The sequence below is a fragment of the Seriola lalandi genome, unplaced genomic scaffold, assembly GCF_002814215.2.
Source record: "Seriola lalandi dorsalis isolate HSWRI2012SDOR001 ecotype SW California unplaced genomic scaffold, Sedor1 jcf7180002054520, whole genome shotgun sequence".
Taxonomy (NCBI): Eukaryota; Metazoa; Chordata; class Actinopteri; order Carangiformes; family Carangidae; genus Seriola; species Seriola lalandi.
The window spans coordinates 573,316-595,761 of NW_019525073.1; the positions used below are offsets into that span (position 1 = coordinate 573,316).

Here is a 22,446-nt window from a genome sequence, read left to right on the forward strand (position 1 = left end):
TGGGTGGGGGAGAGAACAGGAGAGCAGAGATGGTTGATCCAGTGATTAAAATTAAGTGTAGTGCAGAGCGTCGCTCATCAGACGAGCTAACAGATACGGCTTGCTCCACCACCGACAGAATGGCGTACCTGGGCGCCCACTGGGAGAAGTCCCGTATGTATATATTCATTAGAATGACGCGAATTAAAAACGAGCATAGCGTGAGACGAGCTTGTGTGTGTGTGTGTGTGTGTGTGTGTGTGCGCGTGTGTGTTTGAGGAGCCCCCCTGTACACAGCCATGCTGACATTCTTCTCCCAAACAGGCAGCACATTAGCACCGCCCTATCAAATGATCCATCACTACTATTTGGTGTGCTATTAAGGCACAGAAGACAGCTTGATGGTATTTCATATCCATAGGGCTTAATCCATTGCCTGCCAGTATTCAGCACTCACTGAAAAACATTCATGTGGCCTGTCATGCAACATCATACACGATTGTGAGGCTTTCATTTATTTGCTCTTGAAGCATTAGCTGCAGGGCTATACAGCTACAGCATGCATTACTGAGGACTGCTCTCACTCTCTTGCATTCCTTCCCCGTCTGTGTTTGTCTGCTAATCTACTGTCATCTTGAGTAAACTAAAGTGAGAGGTATTATGAAGGATTCATGCATTAGAAAAACATCCACTTCAGCCACAACGCATCCAGGAGGGAGATTATGTAAATTGTTTCATTATGATTAATGAATGACTCATTATGGTGGCCAGAATGACCCGCATCATCACATAAACTAAATTTCCCAGTTGCTGTCTGGGATACCATTAAACCTGAAGAAACTGTTTGACGTCTGGAGACAGAAAAAAAAAAAAAACCTAAACATACTTAACATTGTTTTATCACCTTGATACGTCATCTATTTTTCCTAATGGATCATCCATTAGGAAAAATAGATGACGTATCAAGGTGATAAAACAATGTTAAGTATGTTTAGGTTTTTTTTTTTTTGCTTGCTTGTAAACACGAGAATCACACTCCCCAAATCCCAAATCAGTCCATTTAACTTTCTCCTGTAGAAACTTTACGAAAGTTTGCTCATTAGAAGTTGAACCAGGAGTTAGACCTCTCTGTGTGGTCTAGCTGACCCCAGACATACGTAACAACACCGGGTAGGTTAACATACTGTCTGTGATTGACTTCTGGCAAAGAAACAATATACATACTGTATTTGTTCATGCATAGCTTACAAAAAAAGAAAAAAAAGAAATACTTCCTTATTTAGTATAATTATGCTTTTCTGTGATTTCCATGTTTTGTCCTAAATATGCAAGCTCATGCAAGGACACAGGATACTACGTGAATACTTTTCTCCAAATTTGAGGTAAGGTCAGAAGAAATGAAAAATATTTGAAAGAAAAACAAATGATTGATTTCGTAATTACTACTATCTTACGCACACAACAGTGGGGTCTGTGAGATCTAATAAAGCCAATGTCAACAAAACACAAGAGTTCATTTTATCACAAAGTGATTAGTGATCTTAAGAAAAAGGATGCAGCTAATATAAGCTGGATAACAATGGACAGCAGGTCTATCTGTTAAAAACCTCTCTCAAACTCAGGCTCGCTCTACTGCTTTTCTTTTTTAGTATTAGGTTAGTTCAATGATTTGCGATGGTACAGTTTGAAACATTTATTTCAAATTACGTGGAAAGGTCAAGTACAAATGTTAATGAGGAGAGCGAGCGTGGCTTTAAAAGCAGAAATGTCATGACCCCCCACCCCCCACACCCCCATTCTGTGGTGATAATATTTGTACAGTCACTGAAAAATACCTTATTCATAATTTTGGGGGTGGATAAAAGCAAATATATCATTTTATAATATAATAGAAACCATGGGGGAACTCATATCAAATCCATTACTTTTATCTCCAGATTTGAATATAATGCAGTGGAGAATTTGAGTTAGTTGGCTTGAAAGGTTCTCTAAAATAATCAGTTTTATCTTTAATACATCCTAAGACGTGCTAATTCTGCGGTATGGGTGTGTTATGCATTAAAAAAAAAAAAATCCTCAAACAGAATACGCCAGGAACTAACACCACAAATGAGCACTCGCTGAAATATTCAGTCCTTTCAGCTCTCTGTCTGATTGGCCAAGTTTCGATTAGATACGAGGATTCCCCAGGTGAGTATCAACCCCAGTTTCATTTGAACAGGAGGTAAAATGAGAAGTCAACAGTATTTAGTCAAATAAAAGGCAGAGATTAAAGAAACTTTGGCAGCCAAGTGTCAGTAATTGATTTATAATTTATCAACGGTTGTGCTGAGCAGCGGCCACCGGAGAGATTGGGCCGATTTCTTATACAACCTCTTTGCTTTTCTCGTGAGAACACTTAATGCGGGCAACTCTGTTCTCAGGGCGGTTATTTAAACTACAGCTATCAATAGACACCACAAAAACCTGACAGAATATAAACAAAACAACGCTCTCCAATCCCTGCCTGATTAAATGAAATTGTCACAGCAATGAAAATGATCTGTGACGCTAAGGTGAATGTGTAAAGTGCCATAAATCTCTTTTTGTCCCACCTGGAAAGGTCAGCATTTGCTAAAATGAGTCCAGAGACACAGTTTTATTTCACAATAATAAAAGTGAGAAAGCAGAAGCTGCTCTAAAGACAGAGTTCCTGTCTGAGCGATAAACCGCTGCTCTGCTCATTAATGAACAGTGTTCCAGTGCAGGGTGGAGGGTGAAACCAAGGTGAATATCACCATAGTGTGGTGTAGAGCTGAACATTCACGATTATCAAATAGTGTTTAAGTAATCATCTAGTAGGACGCAGAAGTTCCCAGTAAGGATGGCATATTTTCAGGCTTAGTTAGGGTAGATGATGAGGAGCTCAAGCATGAAAACATTGTACAAAGGCCAATTTAAATGTTCTGCTCAACAGGACTGGGAAAGATCCTTTCTTTGGAGCTCAGTTTTTGTGGACAAAGTCAATGAATACAGCACATACGAGTGAATTGTAGTACTGACTGTGTCTCTTTGGCTGTATTTTGGAAATTTGCCCCGTGTTTACACAGGTTGAAGAGTACTCCTCATGATGAGTTCAGTTGGTGCAGTGCTCGTTAAAGCCTCATCTACTGTGGAGGAACTCAGAACTGCACGTTCTAACTTACTGTCATCAACAAAGCCACTCCTGCAGTAACATTTGTCCTACCGCTGTTCACTTGTTTGTCTTGGAAACCGGAATCAGTCATAAGATTAAAGCCTGTCAAATGCATCACATCAACAACACAGCAGAGAACAAGAATGTATTTTATGGAGGACCCATGGGCTCGGTTGATACCATTTCAGGCTCTACTCTATGTGCCTGTACCACATTATACGAATGTAATCACCACTCAGAGACTTCTCTAACAATTTGGTGAAGAGTCAGCTGCTTTTACAAAGCAAATCTGAATAGCTCTTAAGAATTATTGGAGAGTTTTTGGCAAAAACAAATGGTCAGGCAAGGATGTGATAGCGGCAGCTGCTACTGCTTTCCAATTCAAGTGCTTATCAGAGACTCTCTTGAAGTGAAACAAATTTCTCCTCTGCGAACTGTAATATTCTGCAGATTTGTTTTACCGATCTTTACTTTCACACAGAACTTTAAAACATTTATGGACCATATAAACTCCATCTTACAAATACATTACAAAGATTTTTTTTTTTGTTTGTGTTTTTTTTCTCCTTCAACAGCAATTTAATTATTGGCAGCACTTAGGCAGTGTAGTACACCAACTGGGATTTTAATAACTGATAACTGTTGAGTCGCCAGCTGTGAACTATTAAGAAATGATGGTGATGACCAGCAGATTGAGAAATCTTATTCCCAAGCGGCAGCCACCGACGCCTCCCCTACAGCTGGCCCAAATAATAGTTGGTTTCCTAACCATTGCAGTTTGACAGTGCACGGCTATTCTACTAACACAGCTATAAACCTGCGATATGACTATTGGCATTGACCTCCTTCAGACGCTGAATGACTGGAAGTGAAAGAAATGGATGGTGTTGAGAGCATTGGAGGCATAATGGCATTGAAAGTGCAGACAGGTTTACTCACCCTGTACCAAACGATCTCTCGCAGCCTTCCGTCAGTTTTGAAGTTACACTTGAGAGTAACAGTCTCTCCCACAACAACAGGAGGCAGTGGCTCTATGGTAACTGTCAAATATCCTGAAAGATAAAAAAAAAAGAAAGGTTGAAGTGTTTTATTAATAAAAACACTTTGCCTGGATATGCATGTTTTTGTGTTGCCCCCCCCCCTTGCTGAAATAACTGCTGGACAACAGGAATAAAACAATCATGAATTTAGAGTATATGAATCCTTTTAAAAAGCTGATGATTGACTGAGTCTGTATTCTCTTTTGGAACAATGCCATGATTCATCCTTATGCAATTACACGACTAGCGCTCTCCCACATGGGGGTTAAGTATCTTGGTAAATAGCACTTCATAAGCAGTTACTTAAGGAGGGAAGAACATTCATTTTTCATTGACCTCACACAATTCATCCATCTGGTTTGGCGAGTCAAACAAACAAACTTCAGTTACAGTGCAACTGTCTCTCTAATCTCAACCTGAGACTACTGTAAGTCGTGTGACACGAACTGTGTAGCTGTTATAAGAGTTTTCTCTGTTTTCTCCACTTCAAATTTCATCTTCCTCAAAACAGAAAGTCTGACATCTGCATGATTGCATATCATAATAATTGCTTCTCACATTAAATGATTTCCATGGAATTCATCCTGTGTGTTCTGCGATAAAAAAGTCTTTAAGCTTTTCATCAGTTATTTTTGTGAGAGTGTTTGGCCTTGAACAAACAGGCTCAGTCAATAAACCTCTAAGAGAAGCAAAGGCCTTTAAATGGCGTCGCAACTCCAACAATTGTTGCAAATAATTTCTCATTCATAGGCAGCAAATACAAAGACCATAATGAGACACATCAGAATCAACAAAATAGAAGTCTTGGGTTTATGATGACAGTGAATTTTAAAAGCGAAACGTTGCTATCGCTTTTGACAAGGGCGACTCGTTGATGATCTGTGTATAATATGTTTTTCTTACACAAATCAGAGAATCTATTTGTGTCGTGCAGTACACAGTCCGGACCTTCCTTGTTGTCAAGTAACTGAAAATACATATAGTTTTCATTAAGATTCAGCGAAGGCTTTTGCAATGAGAGGCATAAACAGACAACAGCAACAAATCCCACACACATACACTTGTCAAAAAAAGCAACAAAAACAAAAGTAAAAAAAACAAACAAGGAATAAGAGACTAGTGTCAAATGCAAAGGCAAAATATTCAGTGATGAGGGTGGATACTGATTTGAATTTTGGCTTCTCCAAGAGAAAAACTAGATCCCCAGAAGGATTCTTGACCTTGCTTTATTGTGCCTGATCATCAGCCCTTTGCATAACCATCTACAAATACTTCACACAGACATGGAGGTGTAGTCCCACTATTCCACACACACACACACACACACACATACACACACACAAACACACGTAAACAAGGTGATAATTGTACAGCATATCAGCATAGGCTTGTGATTCTATCTGCCAAATCACAATCGGTGGATACAAAGGTAATTGCCTGGTGCTAATGAGAGGACCTGAGAGAGAATGAACACATCCAAAACCTGGAGGAGGGCAAGTGAATGGAAAAACTGTATGGAGGACACAGTCAAGTGAAGATTACACATAAACAAAGAAATCTGAGGGAGCTCAGCGCAGTGTCGAAAATGTGCTATTATATCAATTCCAAATACATCTTAACATATAAGTAAAAAAAAAGGACATCTCTCAGTATCTGGCTAAAGCAGAGCGAGCCAGCAATGGTGCGTGGGCTAACTTCCACAACAAACAACTCTCTGCCCAATATAATAGCAGTTTCAACACATTCAGCATTTAATGAGAGAACTGTATCTTGTAAAACAGATGGATATCACAGTAAAGATATAAAACGGAGTAAAAAGGGGACCTCATGACCTATAATTATGTTGATAAAAGAACGTAAAGCAAAAAGAGGGCAGCAGTGTCTCACAGAACTCCACAGGTGTCTACTGCAAAGAGAGAGAGAGCTGCACACCCTTTGTTTGCAATGCTGTGCTGTAGGGATCAAATAGCAGATAAATGTGAAATATCGAAAAACACTTGATACAGAAAGGAAAGGTGAGTTTAAAGATTAGAACAGTCAAGTATAAGAATATCTTAGAAGAACAAAACATTCGGAGAAAATGCACTCGCAGCGTGCATCCTCACTGTTATGTAATATGTCTCTCTAACTCTACAACCCTAAGTTAGATGCACTTACACCCAAAGCGCCTCATCAACTCGACTGCTGAGCTTGTTTATGTTTATTTCACAAAAAGTTTTCCTTTCAAAACGTAATTTAACTGCATGCTCTGTTTTTTTCCATATACAAGGCATACAGTGTGGGCTGCACACAGGGCTGTGTAAGCGTGGCTTAAAGACCAGCTCCGATGAAAATCAAGTTTTTAATCTTAATATATAGTGTTTTTTATACGATACAAGACATATCATGAGCAAAATAAGCAGTCAATGCCATGACTGCAGATTTCCACCTTGGAGCTGCAGTGAACGAATGACAGTTTCATAAGACGGCATCAGACAGCCTGTGTTTCAGACATCGTGTGACCTAAGGAACCAATCCCATTAACTTGTGTGGATTGGGGAGGGGCAAAAATAAACCCGAAACCTTGGCTAACAAACAACGTAAACGAATAAAAGATGCTAACCTAGCACAAACAGCGGTGGTTGGCGGGGCACAAGACCTGATCCAGAATTTGTCAATGACAAAGTAAGAGCTTCCAGCACCAGTTTTCACTTCTTTTTTTTTTTATTTTATGTGGGAAACCCACATTAAAAAAAAAAAAAAAAAAAATCACATCAGAGTGTTTTTACATAGTGTAAAACATTTCTGGAGAGGAACTTGAACTAGAACGTAGGTAACGGGGAAAGAATTTGTAAGAACATCAATATCATTCGGTTTGACAGGCACCAGTGACAACATAACCTAGAGTGTTTTATTTCTCTTTATGTGGTTCACAGTGCCTCTCTTAAAAAAAAAAAAAGAATCTGATGTCCTTGTCCAGGAAGTGCTGAAATGCAGTGACTGAATATATGGCATCTTCCATCACATTTCTCTCTGAGGAGACAACACTTTTGTTTACCATTTTCAGCCAACAATCTGAAAAATAGTTGCTAGTGGTGTATTTCACTTGAATTTTGCAGCACAAAAACACAGTATCATCAACTAAACACGGCCGTCCCATCAATAATAACAACAAATGCTGTTAAATGATATTTTGGCCACATCACTCAGCCCGCAGATACTGAACTGGTTACAGACCACAGAGCAGCCTGACATCTGCTGAAAAAGAACAGGCCGCCTCGACCATCTCCACTAAAGCTGCTTCGCAACGCATAGCCTACTGAGTTCTGTGTTAAACCACATCCATTCTACAGCTGCAACATAGGTAATCAGAATGAAATATTTCAGCAGGTTTTGCATCAAAAGGTAAATAACATGACATTTCCTCGCTGAGTTACACCGAGAACACTGTAAAGAGACTGACCGTCCTTTGCAAAGACCTTCTATGTAAGAATCTGTACATCTAGGTTGTTTGTTGCCGTCCCACAAAAAGTATGATGGATCTAAAATGCTGCATCAGGAAACGAGTTCTTAAATGACCTGGGTTTACATAAGATTTAGGACAGTGTCAAAGAGAATAAGACTTTCCTGAAGGTGTACACAGTAAATGGAACATATAGGAAACGAAAAACTGCACATGGTGAACTTTTCATTTTCAAAAAATGACAACACATAACAGCTGTGAATTTCTGTGGCACAGCACAATCACAAGCAGAAAATAGGTGACTAATCACCAGCAAAGTGCTGTGCAACTGAGAGAAAAAAGACATTGCACTGCAAAAATTCAGTGTTACTTGCCTTTAAAACAGATTGTCTTGGGTGTCTGCACTGGTAGACACAGATCAGCATGTCTCTCGTGTCAGTGCACCTAGATATGCTTATTAAAGAATCTTAATTTAATCAGCAGGCTGAAGAGATCTTCCCTCTAGAGTCAAATTGAATGGATAAACCTTTCCGGAGACTGCATGTCATTAACACAGAGCTGATGCTCTTAGAGAAAATCCTAACCACTTACTACGAACCCACAAGAGGAGCAGCCTGGCCTTGTAAATGTCTCTCTGTGAGTTTTCTAGAGAGGTGGGGGAAATGCATATTACGAGAAAAAAAAAAAAATGTCAACTGGCTGTGGAATACTCACTCTCCAGTAAAATGTTCCTCACAAATTCTAGATGTTCACTCCTTTTCTACAGAATATACATATCCTGAAAAATAATGAGAATAATATGGCCAGCAATTAGGGCACATTATTGAGATAATGCAAAGAAAACTGTAATAGAATCTGGGTGGTCTCATCGTGTGGTCGCAGGGATTAATTGTGCATAACTCAGTGACTATGTGGCACAGAGGAAAATGTAGCATAGCCAATGACAGAAAAATGCTCCAGAGCATGTGGGGAGGGATGAGGAATTTTTAAAAGAGCAAATTACATGGGTTATACACTTGTGCCATGGAAGTTCACATTTCAAATAATCCCTACGAGAAACTGGAGCAGTCGCAGGCTGCACATACCAAGAAAGGGGGGCATAATTCCCACGCAATTCAATATCCATCGAATGCCATCCAAATGACTTCATAAATTAGACACATTTTATTTGCCAATTCCCTGTTGAAAGCGTTCCAATGAAGCAATATCTCTTGTTATGCTTGACGCTCTTGTTAAAACACAGGCTAATATGGGCCATATTCATACAGCAAGAACACCAGTGTTAATTCAACTCCGGGCATAAAAATCAACACTGTGCAAGTGTTAATGTAAGTCTCCATCCATTTGCGATAATTCAACACTTGTGATCGTTTAGACGACTGCCCTGGAAAACCACACCAGGACTTGTCAACTCAAAATACTGAAAAAAAAAAAAAAAAAAAAAATAGAGCAACATTTAATCTCGTGCACAGCCTCTCGCAAGCAGTCTGGTGGCTCATCATTCTCCTCAACCAACAGAGATGCTCCCTTAATTAAATAGAAAACATAAAGCACAATACTTCTGCTGCTTATGACAACTTATCATGTCGTAATCCCAACATATTTAAATTTTGATCACACAACCGAAGACGACAATATCGCTGCTTCATGCTGCAAGCTCTACTAAGTCCTGCAGTGAAATGAAAACAAACAAAACCATCAAACAGCAGCTCCAAGTCAAACAGGCACCTTTAATCTACTGCGTTGTACAGATTGGAGGAAAAGCTGGAGGCTTCACTTTACAGGTTTTATTTTACTTCGGTACAAAAATGTTTACGCAAAATATCCCAATACTCAGGGGGAGAGGGTGATTCTGCTTTGAATCGATGAAGAACAATCCATAAATTACATAGCAGTGTTTTTAGTTTAATGGTACGTAAGATAGCAAAACAATTTGTCGAAATCACAAGAACATGTGCTTGTGTGTGTTTTGTTTCAATAGATGACATTTTGAGCCTTTTAAAGAAATAACACTTGGGTGGATAAGCTCAACAAGTTACGTGTGGCTCTGAGAAGACCTTCAGTTTAGCTGAGCTTAACTCACCAGAGACTTACACTCCATTTTCATGCTAGCGCTGCACAATATCGACCCTTCCTGTGTTATAAGCCCTGCATCTGAAGGAAGCCCCAGGTATATTTACTTAGTGCTCACAGCCACCTGCCCATAAGCTTCTTCTGTATGATTCAGACATTCTGCTAGGCTGACCTTCCCCTGAAATCTAACGCTCACAAACACAGCTGTGCCTCTCACATTGAGGGCAAAACCGACAGAGCTTACTGAGGGGAGAAATTTAAAAAATGTGGGTAAAGATTTAAAACATGCTTGATCAAAGGAAAAGTCAAGCATCCTCAGAGAAAGCAGCTGCTTTAAAGGGACATAATTTATTATCATGAAATGTAAGGGTAAGCGTACAGTTCTGCAGAAAATCCTTCAAATAAATCTACTTGTCTTGAAACCAAAATTCATTTGGCCATGAAGCAGAATACTTGGACATCATTATAAGAGCACATAAGCAAGTGCGGAGTGGCCAGAGAGTGCATGGCATTTAATTGGCTCATATTAGCTGGTTGTAGAGGCAGACAAGGCCTCCAGCTTGTCTTAATCCATCAGAGGCGCTGTTGGAACAACATCTAATGAGGGGTGCAAACTATGCTTTCTCCCATTAATAACAGCAATTTGCCAAGATGCAATGAGAAAACAAAACACAGCCAATGATGGACCGGCCCAAAATGTGCCCGTTATTGTGCTCTGTGATTTATGGCTATGGCCTACCTTTGCTTAGATGTCAGTGCAACTAAATGCATGAGAAAAATGGATGGCGGAGTTTCTCAGCTCTCCTCCTCATCTGTGCCTCTAAGCAGTGTAAACAAACAGACCTGATTTGTAGTGTCTAAAACACATTTAAGTATTATCACTTCCAGAAGTATATGTGGAAAAATGTGGTACTTTTTGTTTCAGAAAGTGATTGCAAAGACATCGGATAAATGTAGTGCCTCCTGCTGAATCTTTTCTTCACTATAATGATGCTCTCCTGTCTTTTAACAAAGACATGGATAGCATGGCTCCAATGCACCAAACTGCATCAATTTTTTTCTTCATGTCTTTTGGCAAAACATCACTGTATACAACATCTGTACTTAAACACATATAATACGACTAATATAAAGGCTTGTCCACAAGTGTATGAAAGTCCAGCAGCGTGGACATGTGGTGATCAATAAATTCCGCTAATAACTGCATTTCTGGAGCCAGGTGGCTGATTTGAAAAAAAACATGGCTGACATATTAATGCTTTACATTTTTTTGGCAGCACTAACCTCTCCATTTGTAACCTTTGCATTTAGTCAATGTTCTGTACGCTCCCTCTGAAAAATGTTAAAGAGCCTAAGGCAAACAGGGGTATAGATTATGTAAATGGTCATGCTATATATATCTTTTTCACATTATTCTCCAAAAAAAAATAAAAAATTACTAAGTGAGGAATTTAGTGGCTATTAAATCTCCTGCAGAGCCAGACAGGTATCATAGAAGTACCTTTACTGCCTCATCATTTTATTTCTTAGAAGATGAATAAAGGTGAGTAAAGATAATGGGACTTTTTATATGAAGCGAGAAAGTCATATCTGAAATTCTTAATTTTCAGTAACAGGTTTGGTTAAATGGTTAAAAATTTTTGCAGCATTAATACCGGCAGGTTTCTGAGCGGGGGGGTTGCCTCGTGACAGGTGGGTGCAAAAACTAAACTTCAATGGAAGATCAATAATATCCTCATTGGCTTTAACTACAACTGTGTTCTTTGGCTGATGACATTCATTATCTATAAATATGGGGATATAATTAAAGTAAAACTCATCTATTTTCCAACATCGGTCTTATCTTCTGTTATTTTAGCCTACATTCATTTCAGTTTTGCTTCATTGCTGAGATGTGGCCATGATATGTCGCAGCGTGGCAGTCAGAGGTTTACAAGCGGAGCGCTCAGTGATTTGTATGACAGCTTGCGTTTCAATTATTGGTCTCTTTTGTAAAGCTGTATTTACCCGCGTTGCTGCATCCTCAAATCTCACAAATGTCACGGCCGTAACCAGAAATGATGACCCAAACTACTAAATCGAGGTTGAAAACAAAACTGGCATTATTATTTCTGCCAAGATGGAACATGCACAAATTCAGGTCTATACTCATATATTCAACAATGTGCAAAGAAATTAACAAATCATCAAAAAATATTTCATGAAATTAAAATTTTATCTGATCCAGTCGTATAAAATGTTTACTAGATATTCTGTGTTTCTTCTTACTTATTTAATTGGTATACCTGCATATTTGTGGTTCTCAAAAAATTCAGCTACTAATTGGATTAAAGGTGTCAAGAAATAAAGCGTTGCATCACCTTCAACAAACTAACCGTGCTGACAGTCACCGGGGATGAATGAGCACTGTGGTGAGGACTGTTCAGCAAAGTCAACACATCCCAGGTAGTGATTTGTAACTGTACATGCGAGCTGAGCTCAGGAAGCGTTACGTGGAAGGAGAATGTGGACGACTGCTTGTTGATTTATCTGGCTGAGAGCACAATCTGCGCCTGTGGAGAAGGTCTTCTTTTGTAAACAGAGAGCTGGGAGCTGATGCGTTTTTCAATCAGAGTGATTTACTGTTTAATGACATGCTTCAGCTTCAAGAGTGTCAGCACCCGTCCGTTGTAATCCACCTCCCTCCCACGAGCCAGTAGTGCTATAGTGGATAGCAATCACAAGGAACCCTATCAGCGGGTCCTCATTCTGAAGGGCCTTAGGCATGTGGAATTATCATGTCATTGGTGAGAAGAGTTGGAGCCAGAGATGAAATGCAGCCAGCCTTCCCACATGGAGTTAGTCAGATGCAGTGGTGGGTATGTCATTGCCTCAGTTAGCTAGCCAACAAGAAAGCAATGAATCTCTTATCCTTCCATATTCCACACTCTCTTTTCTACCTCTGCATCTGTGTACCTCAGCCACTGAGTACAACTGCTAAACAAGAACAGGTGCTTTTCCTTATTCTATGTGAAAGTTTTCTTTTATACTCGCTGAGTGAGTTCCATGACCCTCATAACCATGAATCCTGTTAAGAACCTGTCATACACTTTCAGAAGATAAATACATATCGACATGAAAACAAGCTATTTTTTTTCCCTCCTAGTCCATGAAAAAAATAAACACACATTTTTGAGATACAAGGATTTGGTATAACAGCAGGCACATAAGGCTTGCATGATAAAGACAGAGGATGACCACTGCCATAGCATGCAATTGACCCCCCGGGGGAATCAGAGCACCAGACCTTCCATGGCCACATCATCAGGAAAAATGACACACATAGCCATGTCTGGAGCAGATTATCCGATAGGGAACTTGTATGTCCAGGGATAAATGTGCCATTTGCTTGTGTGTTTCCTCCTTGGCTGTACGCAGGGTTTTAGAAATACCGATGTGCAACAACTGAGCTTCCTAGGGGGCAATGCATCAGGGGGAAAGAATATAGATTTCCCTGAAATACATATGTGCATTTTAAGACGTTAGCAGGGCAAAAGCTGGTTAACAATAGCTTTAAAACCAGGTCAGTGGGCAGTAGCATAAATCATAGGTCGAGCAGTTGCGCATGACAATCAAGTTAAATGTTGTAATGACTGATCCACACAACAATCTGGAACATTTTGGATGTGAATTATGGAAATGTGTCTCAACACATAAACATAGGGCAAAATTAGTTTTATATACAAATATATACACACAATAATACTATATTATGGTTCTGTAATTATGCAAGGTTTGTGATGTTAAAATGAGCCTATAGCTTTCCCTGTAATTACAAAACAACATATACATCTGTGGTAATAAGGCTTAAATTTTTTGAATGTGATCAGGTCAGTTTTTGTTTGAGTTTATAGCATAGGGACATAATGCTCATCCTATCATAGGCACAGTGGGCAGTACCTGCTCTTCCTCTCTCATCTGCATCACCTCCTCTCTTTCTTTTTCCCTTTGTCTTCTCATCTTGTCCCGTTTCTCTTCCCTTCCCAAAGCTGAGCTGTGATTGATGCAGTCTTTTCATTTTAGTCTGTGTCAGTGAACAAAGTAAACACAGGGTCAAGTGATAATTATATGCAAATGTTACCGGCCTCCACTGGATTAATCTTGGAATTAAAATTAAAATATATCGGTGTGCCTCATTTTAACGTATTTCAAGGCTTTACACAAACTGAATTGAAAGAAAACCAGATTTTAAATTTAGCTGAAAGTTTATCAGTCTGGCATTGGATGGAATGAATTAACGTAAACTAGCCAGCCACCTTGTTAGCTAGTTGGCTTACTTAATTAATTTAGTTAATTCACGCAAGTTAAACTCAAGAGAAACATGGTAGCCTACTATTTAACGTAGCGCGAGCGCACAGGAGCTTTTGGTCGCATGATGTCTGCGGTTGAAACACATTGAACGACAAACAGTTTGTTAGTGAAATCCTCTAGTTACCTCTGTCACGCTTCGTTGGATTCAGCGGCCTGTCCGGTTTGTTGACAGTCAAAAAACACTACCGCGTGGAGTAAAGAGTTTGTAGTGACGACAAGATCATTCAATGCCACCCACCCACCACTACGTCAGCAATGACGCTAGTGGTTGGATCTATGGCTCGGATGAGGAAGTCGATGATCTCGGCGTTGTACAATATCTTTGCATCACCAAAGTAGAGTAATTTGAGGGAATTTCTTTTTCTATTTTTATTATATACACATAGGAAAAAACACAGTGACCGCAGTGGTGGATGTTCATCACACAGTGCTGCAGGGCAAACCTGTCTCCTAGAAATTCTGTTTATAGGCTACAACTAAACTGCAACAGCAAATCAATTTTGTAGAAAACGTAATTGCTACCAGATTCTGTTATCTATTAATGTAATGAGGAAATGATGTTAATTTATGTTGGCAAGTCGCAAATATCTTGATACTGAGCGTATCAGAGAAATATTCACTGACAATTTGTCTTCCAATTATTCAATCTTGCAGTAGCCTAACTATGCCTGTCTAGGAAATATTTGGATTTTTAAGCTTTAATGAAATTGTATCACTTTTTTATTTGACTGTTTTCTTGTATGTTCTTGGAAGGGCTGCAATTTCACTGGAGTTTAAACAAACGTGACAAATTATTTTATGAACTGTTCCCTGGATCATAGAAAGAAAGATTCAGACACAAAGTAACAGGTAGGTGGTATGAGAAAATGGCTTGTAATGTTCCATCCAGTATATATGGGAGAAGTAAATCAGCTGCAGACAAGAACTGAAGCGGCAAGTGGCCAAAGTGTCTTCTCTGCTTACAAGTGTTTATTTTGCCTGAAAAATGAAGCGGACACCTGCAGTAGAAACTGAAAATGTGCTCCCCTGCCTCAACTCTCCATAAAAGTAATTTCTAAAATAGCATTTTATGATTCTATTCACTGTTCTTTATTCCAATTTCCATAAAAGCCTGTGGTACAATGAGTGTGGGTGTTTTACATGAAGTAAACACATTTAGAGCTGAACAGGAGTCACAGTCCAATTTTTAGAGACATGCACATACACATACACACACAGACACACACATTAGAACACACAATAATAGATGGCTAGATACAGAGATGGATAAATAAGAGGTCATTTAAATATTTGTTCAATATGTAAAAAGTCAGTAAAAAAAAAACAAAACAAAAAAAAAGAATGAATAAACTATGAAAAGAACAATACTATGTGGCCATGTGTACTGGTTTTCAAAAATTAATATCCTTATCTATATGAGAGACATGAAATGAAGGAAAAGAAAATGGGGTGATGTTTGTGTTCATTTAAAATCATAAAAGAGTAATATTGAATGCATCAGTGCCTGTATAAACAATCTACAAAATGATCAGAGAGTTTTCTTAAAAACTACTAAGCAGTTTGTTTGCATTTTTCCATTACTTAGTAATAAATACGACAAACAAATCTAGTGCTCAGACGAATGAAATGTCACAGAGCATTGGAAATAGCTATTCCAATCTGTTTTTAATAAGGTAAACAGGACCTGGGTGCCATATTAATAAAGGTCTCAGAGAAGACGCTGTTACCAAGGAAGCAAGTTGTCCTGGTAACCAGGAGACAGACTCACTAGGTTATCAATCACCAGTCGTGCATTCAATCTGTAGACCCCTGCATCACCACAGGTCATGAGCAATGGCGGGAAACGAGGGACGAGACGGGGGCACTGTGGAGAAATGGCAATTCTGAATGTCAAATGGGTAGACTTGAGGAACGCATCCAGCATGGAGGGAACATAAACTGCAGAGTCAGTTTATCATAGTGGAATTGTTTCCGTTACAAGACGGCCAATTCATGTTGTTTCGGCATCTATTGACAAAATCATTGCCTCACTCAAACCCTCCACAAACACAATCTCAAAGAGGCAGCAATTATTTTTTTAGTTTTTTTTTTTTTTTACTCACATCGTTTTAGTGTGAAGGCCGAAAAGAGGAGATCCAGTTAACCGTGATGTTCCAAAAGAGAAAAATAGGAAGAAAGTATAATTACTGCCTCGTGCTTTCAGGAAGTTTCAGGAAGTACGGTCACAATCTCCTCTTCCTGAGTTACAGAGCTGAACAATAGCCAGAGGTGTTTTTAAGAACATTATGAAGTGATTGAAGTTGACCTTTGACAGTCTGGATACAAAATGTCATCACTTCATCGTTTTATCCTATTAGACATTTGCATTAAATTGTGTCATATATGAATTAATGAATTAAAAAATATGTTTCTGGGGAGGTCACAGTGACCTTGACCTTTGACCACCAAAATCTAATCAGTTCATCCTTGAGTCCAAGTGACAATTCCTACCAAATTTGGAGAAATTTCTTCATGGCGTTACGGAGATATTGTGTTCACGTGAATGTGATGGACGGACAATCTGAAAACAAAAAGCCTCCGGCCCTGGTTGTTGCCGCCGTGGAAAGCATAAAAATATTGGCAAAGTGACCTCAATTACGTAAGATATCGATGATGGAGTGTATGGACTTTTCCTGATAAACAAAACTTGCAGGGTTGTGCTGGTGGCAAAGCTGGTGTCTGGTATTGTGTTATACAGTATATTACAGTATATTAACTCTAGTGGCTTCAATAGGCGTCTCCCCACTGTTTGTATCCTTGTGTAAGCATATTTTTCCTTCCCTTGAAATCAGACAATGGTATGTGTGGCAAAACAAAAGAGATTCTGTCATCTACCCATCTTCATTTGAGGGCCGGGGAGGGAGGTAGGGAGGTAGGTAGGTAGGTAGGTAGGTAGGTAGGTAGGTAGGTAGGTAGGTAGGTAGGTAGGTAGGTAGGTAGGTAGGTAGGTAGGCAGATAGGTAGGTAGGTAGGTAGGTAGATAGATAGATAGATAGATAGATAGATAGATAGATAGATAGATAGATAGATAGATAGATAGATAGATAGATAGATAGATAGATAGATAGATAGATAGAAAAAAGAAGGATCAGTTTGAAAGTGTTGTAAATGACAGAAGAAAAATCTAATTCTTTAAGTTCTTCTCAAAAGACAAGTCATCTTACTTTCCCAGATACTTGTAATGTACAAGGTGTGACCACGACAAAAAACTACAGTGAGAAGATCTAAGAGCGGTACAGTTGAAGGGCTACAGAAATCCTTCAACTGTATGTATCACTGAAAGTTCAAAGAGGGGCACATAAGTATATAATAGTGTTGGCAGATTCACAGCAAGGAGCTATGTTCATGGGATGTAGACAGTGATCAAACTGATCAGTGAAGGAAAACTTCTGGCTCGTATAGCTTCTTCCCGTTTTTCTCCGATGTATCGGGCTCAATTTCAAGTTACATACTGTAGGTTTTTCATCCACTGTAGTCAAATTACAAGTAGAGAATTACCTAGATACACTGTATCAGCGAAGCTTTCTGGCTAGACTGCTGTCCTCTCCCCTGTGATTTGACTACTCTGTGTGTCTGCCTGAAAGCTAACCGGACTCTAAGACCATCCACCTGTTAGCCCAGTGCCTCAGCACCAATCCAGCCCAGTCCAGGGGGCGTAATCCATGGTTGGATATTACATCAAAAGGCCTCAAAGGCGAGTGGGGGTTTGTTCATCACTCAAGAGCCAAGCAAACTGGTAAGGGGGATAAAAATGAAACTCGCATGCCGATTTATCAGCACTGCGGTGAGGATTAAAGGACTGCCAGCCCCCCGCCTGCATCGCCAACCTACTGCCTGCATGCTTTGTTTCAGCAGCTTTTAAACCCCCTCTGTCTCTCAAGATGTGCTTCATCACTTCAATAGAAGCATGCCTTCGTCTGACCAACACTGCTTAAAAAAATGTGCTGCAAAGAAGACGGTGCAGTCCTCTACTCACTGATACTATTCACCTCTACGAGGGTACACAGGCATGCAGGTGAGGTAAGCATCCTTTTTTTCCTCCTTTTACAATTCAACCTTTACCGTCAAACAAAGGACAAAGGGGACACACCCAAACCCAATTACAAGCTTTGTTTTGTGTAGAGAGGCGGCCACACGGCTGATAAAAGAGGAAAAAACAAACCAACAACAACAAAAAAACAACAAAAATTTCCACCACCCACTTTCATTTTCTGTTCTTCTCTTGATACGGCCGTGCTGGCACTAACCATGCTCCTGTACAATGTGGAATTGCATCACTTTTTTTTTTTTTTGTATTAAAATCCACATAAAGTAACTACTCAGCTCAGCACCAGAATTATTCATCGCAGGGTGGGGTAGGGTGGTGAGCAGACCTGTATTAAAAACTGCCAGAAGAGGCGACAGCTGTCCCAGCCCACGTTCTTATGTGATCTCTGCTTAGGGAGCAGGCTGGTATTCCAAAACCCCATCTGAAAACAAATTAAAGAGGATTAGAGGCTGCCACTGCAGCTCCTCTCCTCTCTGTTCTGGGGAATAGAGTGTCCTGCTGGCCAAAATGGTGACCTTCACACTGACTTCCCGTCCTGTGTACACATGCACCGCAGCAAACATTTAGGTCATAGTATGGATTCAGCAAAAATGTCATCACAAGTACATTGGAAGTTGAAGGGTCAAAAAGATTACATAAGCAGCTGAACAAACAGGTGAATGTGTTAGACCTTCAATAACTATATCTTCATATACAGTGCAGTCCATGAGAATCTGGACACTGACACACGACTTTGACGTTGTTTGGCTGGTTTTAGAAGCGCTCTACCTCCAGAGCGGGCTTCAGACCAAAAAAAACATTTGCTCATCTGGATTTAGGTCAGGTGTCTGACCGGCCCAGACAAAAACATTCTAATGTCTGGGCATTACAAAACTCCTTGGTTGCCCTGTCTGAGTGGTTAAGATCTGAATTATAATTAAAAGCTATGAATCCTGCACTGATGACCTCATACAATCTTAAAGGGTAAACTCTGAGATTTTTTATTTTCCCATATTTTTGGTGAATGATTGAAAGGAATAGAAATCTTTGGTCCAATACTGAATGAGGATTGTATACACGGCAACTGCTAAACAGCTGCCACAATGTACTAAATGGTCCATCCCAGGTATGTCCACTAAAAGTGCTTTTTTTTTTTTTTTTTTGCCACTGACAGGTTCAGATTGTTATTGTGTCTGACAACATTATGGAACTGATTTCTAGAAACAGATCGTTTTTGTTTAAGAGTAGGATCCTTTTTGTTTAACCTGAAACACCTGTTATATAGTTATTTTCAAATCTACCAGACTCCATTGACCAGAATAGTAATTTTACCTTGAAGAACAGAGCAGCTGTTGGTCTACTGCTGCCTCAATTAGTTTGTTTGTATTACCGTGTTGTGCTTTCACTGAAATAAAGGATCTGAATACTTATTCCATCACTGAAAGTCACACATTTGTGGTTTTGAGTGAAAAGTCTCAACAGCTACTGGATGGTTTGCCACATTTATGTCTCAAACATGACGAACTGTAAAAAATTACAATAAGCGTGTTACCATGCTAAACTAAGATGGTGAACATAGGAAGTATTTCCCTGCTAAACATCAGCATGTTAGCACAGTCATTACGGGTGTGCCTCACAGAGCTGTTAGCGTGGCTGCAGAGTCTTCGTTTTGCATAGGTAAGTCTTATAGTATTGTATAATATCAGGTATAAATAAATCAGTGCTTTACAGAATAAAAGCCTGGAGAGACACAGTAACCACATACAGTAACCACAGACAGCAAAGGCATGAAAGGAGCCGTGACTGAACAGGGCTTCATAAGGCTGATGAATGACTTCAGAACTGTTCCACTGTACCCATCCTGTACAGGATCACTTTACTTTCTGTTTGAAACTATGTTTTTCGGGGGAAGGTCAATGTCAGTCCCTCTTCAAGGCTGCCCGCTGTCATCTTTGACTGAACCAAGGGCATAGTCACTAATTAGACAGACACAGGTTTGATCATCTTTCAACATTGTTCCCCCGTGGCCACAGTTACACCTAGCATTAATCAGTCTTCATTAACTCTGGTGTCACACGTATAATTCTGCTGTCATTTTACCCTCCTATATGTCCCCTCCCACTGCTAGCTAGTGGCAGGTAGGACAGTCAAAGGAGCCACGTTGTCTATCCTGCGGCTATATCCCTTTAGTCATTTTCACATCTCGCTGGAAACGTGGAGTCATCGAGTCAGCGGGGGAAGCACTGGCAGTGAGATGAATGTCAGGATCTACAGATCAGATTAGACGTATTTTGGATTTTTATAGCACTGGATAAAATGATAAAAGTTACAGAAGATCAGTGTGATTACATCCATTCAATATAATGACAAGGCAGGGCTGTTTTAGGAATGGCCCAGCAGCATACATCTCCCACATAATTAATACACTGCTGTTGCCCTGACAGCAAGCATTTTGAAGTTCTCGTGCCCGGAGGCGTGGCCAAATAAACTGGAATGACTCAACTATCCCTAAGAACTCCTAAGATCCTTAAGAGGAAGAGCAGTAGCTTGCAGACAGGAAGAAAATAGAACACAATTACGTTTACATTTTCTCTGGAAGTGCACAAGACTGAATGGGAGATTTTAGTGATTTACCAAAATTATACATATTCATCTATTTTCACTACCTCCTTTATGCCTCTCAATTATTCCTCTAACTGTGCACTCCTGCATTCTATAATGGGTTACATTTTCTCATCTCCTTCGTTCGGCTGATTTTTATATGGTGGAGTGAAAGAAACATGGCAGTGCGAGGAAAAGAAAGCGAGAAACAGAGTGAGAGGGAGCACAACCCATCACTCGTCTTGAGTGAGGGGAAGTAGGAAGCATTGGTATTCACAGCAGTCCCTCCATTTTGGATCTCGTTCGGTACTTGGCTGTAGCCAACTGCAGCTCTGACACATGCACATCTCCCCCTCACACTGTTAGTAAAAGAGCTACTGTGTTAATTGGGCTAAACTGTGTTAGGGAAAGGGAGGGGAAATTAATGCACGGCTGTAAACAGGCATGGATGAATCACATCTGTCAGGTTTATGAGATCAAAGAAAACGTACAGTGCATGTGTCTCTAGCATTTTATTTCCTGTGCACATCTGCTGAACCAGGAAATATGCTCTCTTTAGTGAAAAGCAACTAAATGAAAATCACTATATTCACTATATCGCAAATCACACTTCGGCTAGTAGCACTATAGTGTTTTGTCTCCTTCAATGCATTGTCTTGCTGGTTAAAATCCATAAGATCCTGTGTTTTAATTACATAGACTACGTTTCAAAACTAAGAAAGAAAGCCATGATCTGGGGAACCTTAACTAAGCAAAAGGGTTGCATTGTATAAGTTGGGGTGGCGGTGGCTCAGGCAGCAGAGCGGGTTGTCCTTCTGGCTCCTCCACACTGGGTGTTTAAGTGTCATTGGGCAAGATACTAAACCCCAAATTGCCCCTGATGGTTATTCCATGTGGTTATAGGTGTGTTGTTGGAATTTATATGAAAATGGGTGAATGAAGTATGTATTGTGATGCGCTTTGAGTAGTCTCTAAGACTAAAAAAGCTCTACCATTTAAGTTATAATCCTTACCTCTCTTTGCTCAAATGGTAATTGTGAGTAATCCTCAGCATTTGTATCATGTCTGGAATTGCACCAAAAAGTTAAAATGATCACAAAATGTAAACTTAACATACTTAACAGCAATAAAACCCATTCTTCAGGTGGGTTAAATCAAACAGTGAAAACTATTAATGAACAAGATGCACTATTTGTCATACATACATATATATACAGTATATATATATATATATATATATATATATATATATATATATATAAACATTTAGCTATTGCATAACAGGTAACTGATTCACAGAAAAGCCAAGGTAAAGTGCTCTGTCAACCACTATAGAAGACAGATCAATATGTCCTATGAAAGCCATCCTGACATCTTTATTTTCCCTGTGGCCACGCATCCATCAGACACAGCTGTAATATTACAGTATCATTATCTGTGTGTTCTGCTGTCTCACACTGAGTGCACACATGCACACACACACACACACACACACACACACACCGTGTGTATATCCGACTTATATTGGCACAAATCAAATTAATGTTTTCTTAACTCTCACAACAGAGGTGGTGTCAATCCTCACTAGTAACCACTCACTGACATGTTCATCAGCATTCGCCAAAGAACCTGATACAGTCAATAGTATTTTAATTAAATTGAAATGGGACTATTCTCTCAATTGCAAAATTGCTGTTTAGTGACTGCTTTACCTCTCCAA

The 22,446-nt window shown here is 39.6% G+C and overlaps 1 protein-coding gene across 2 annotated transcripts in view; it reads right to left on the bottom strand.

The window, feature by feature from the left end:
• Positions 1-22,446, bottom strand: part of igsf21a (immunoglobin superfamily, member 21a) — a 163,036-nt gene that overhangs the window by 104,396 nt on the left and 36,194 nt on the right. For both annotated transcript variants that reach the window (XM_023414009.2, XM_023414010.2), the window contains one exon: positions 4,094-4,206. In XM_023414009.2, the coding sequence (XP_023269777.1) occupies positions 4,094-4,206 (113 nt within the window). The remainder of the gene's footprint in view (positions 1-4,093; positions 4,207-22,446) is intronic.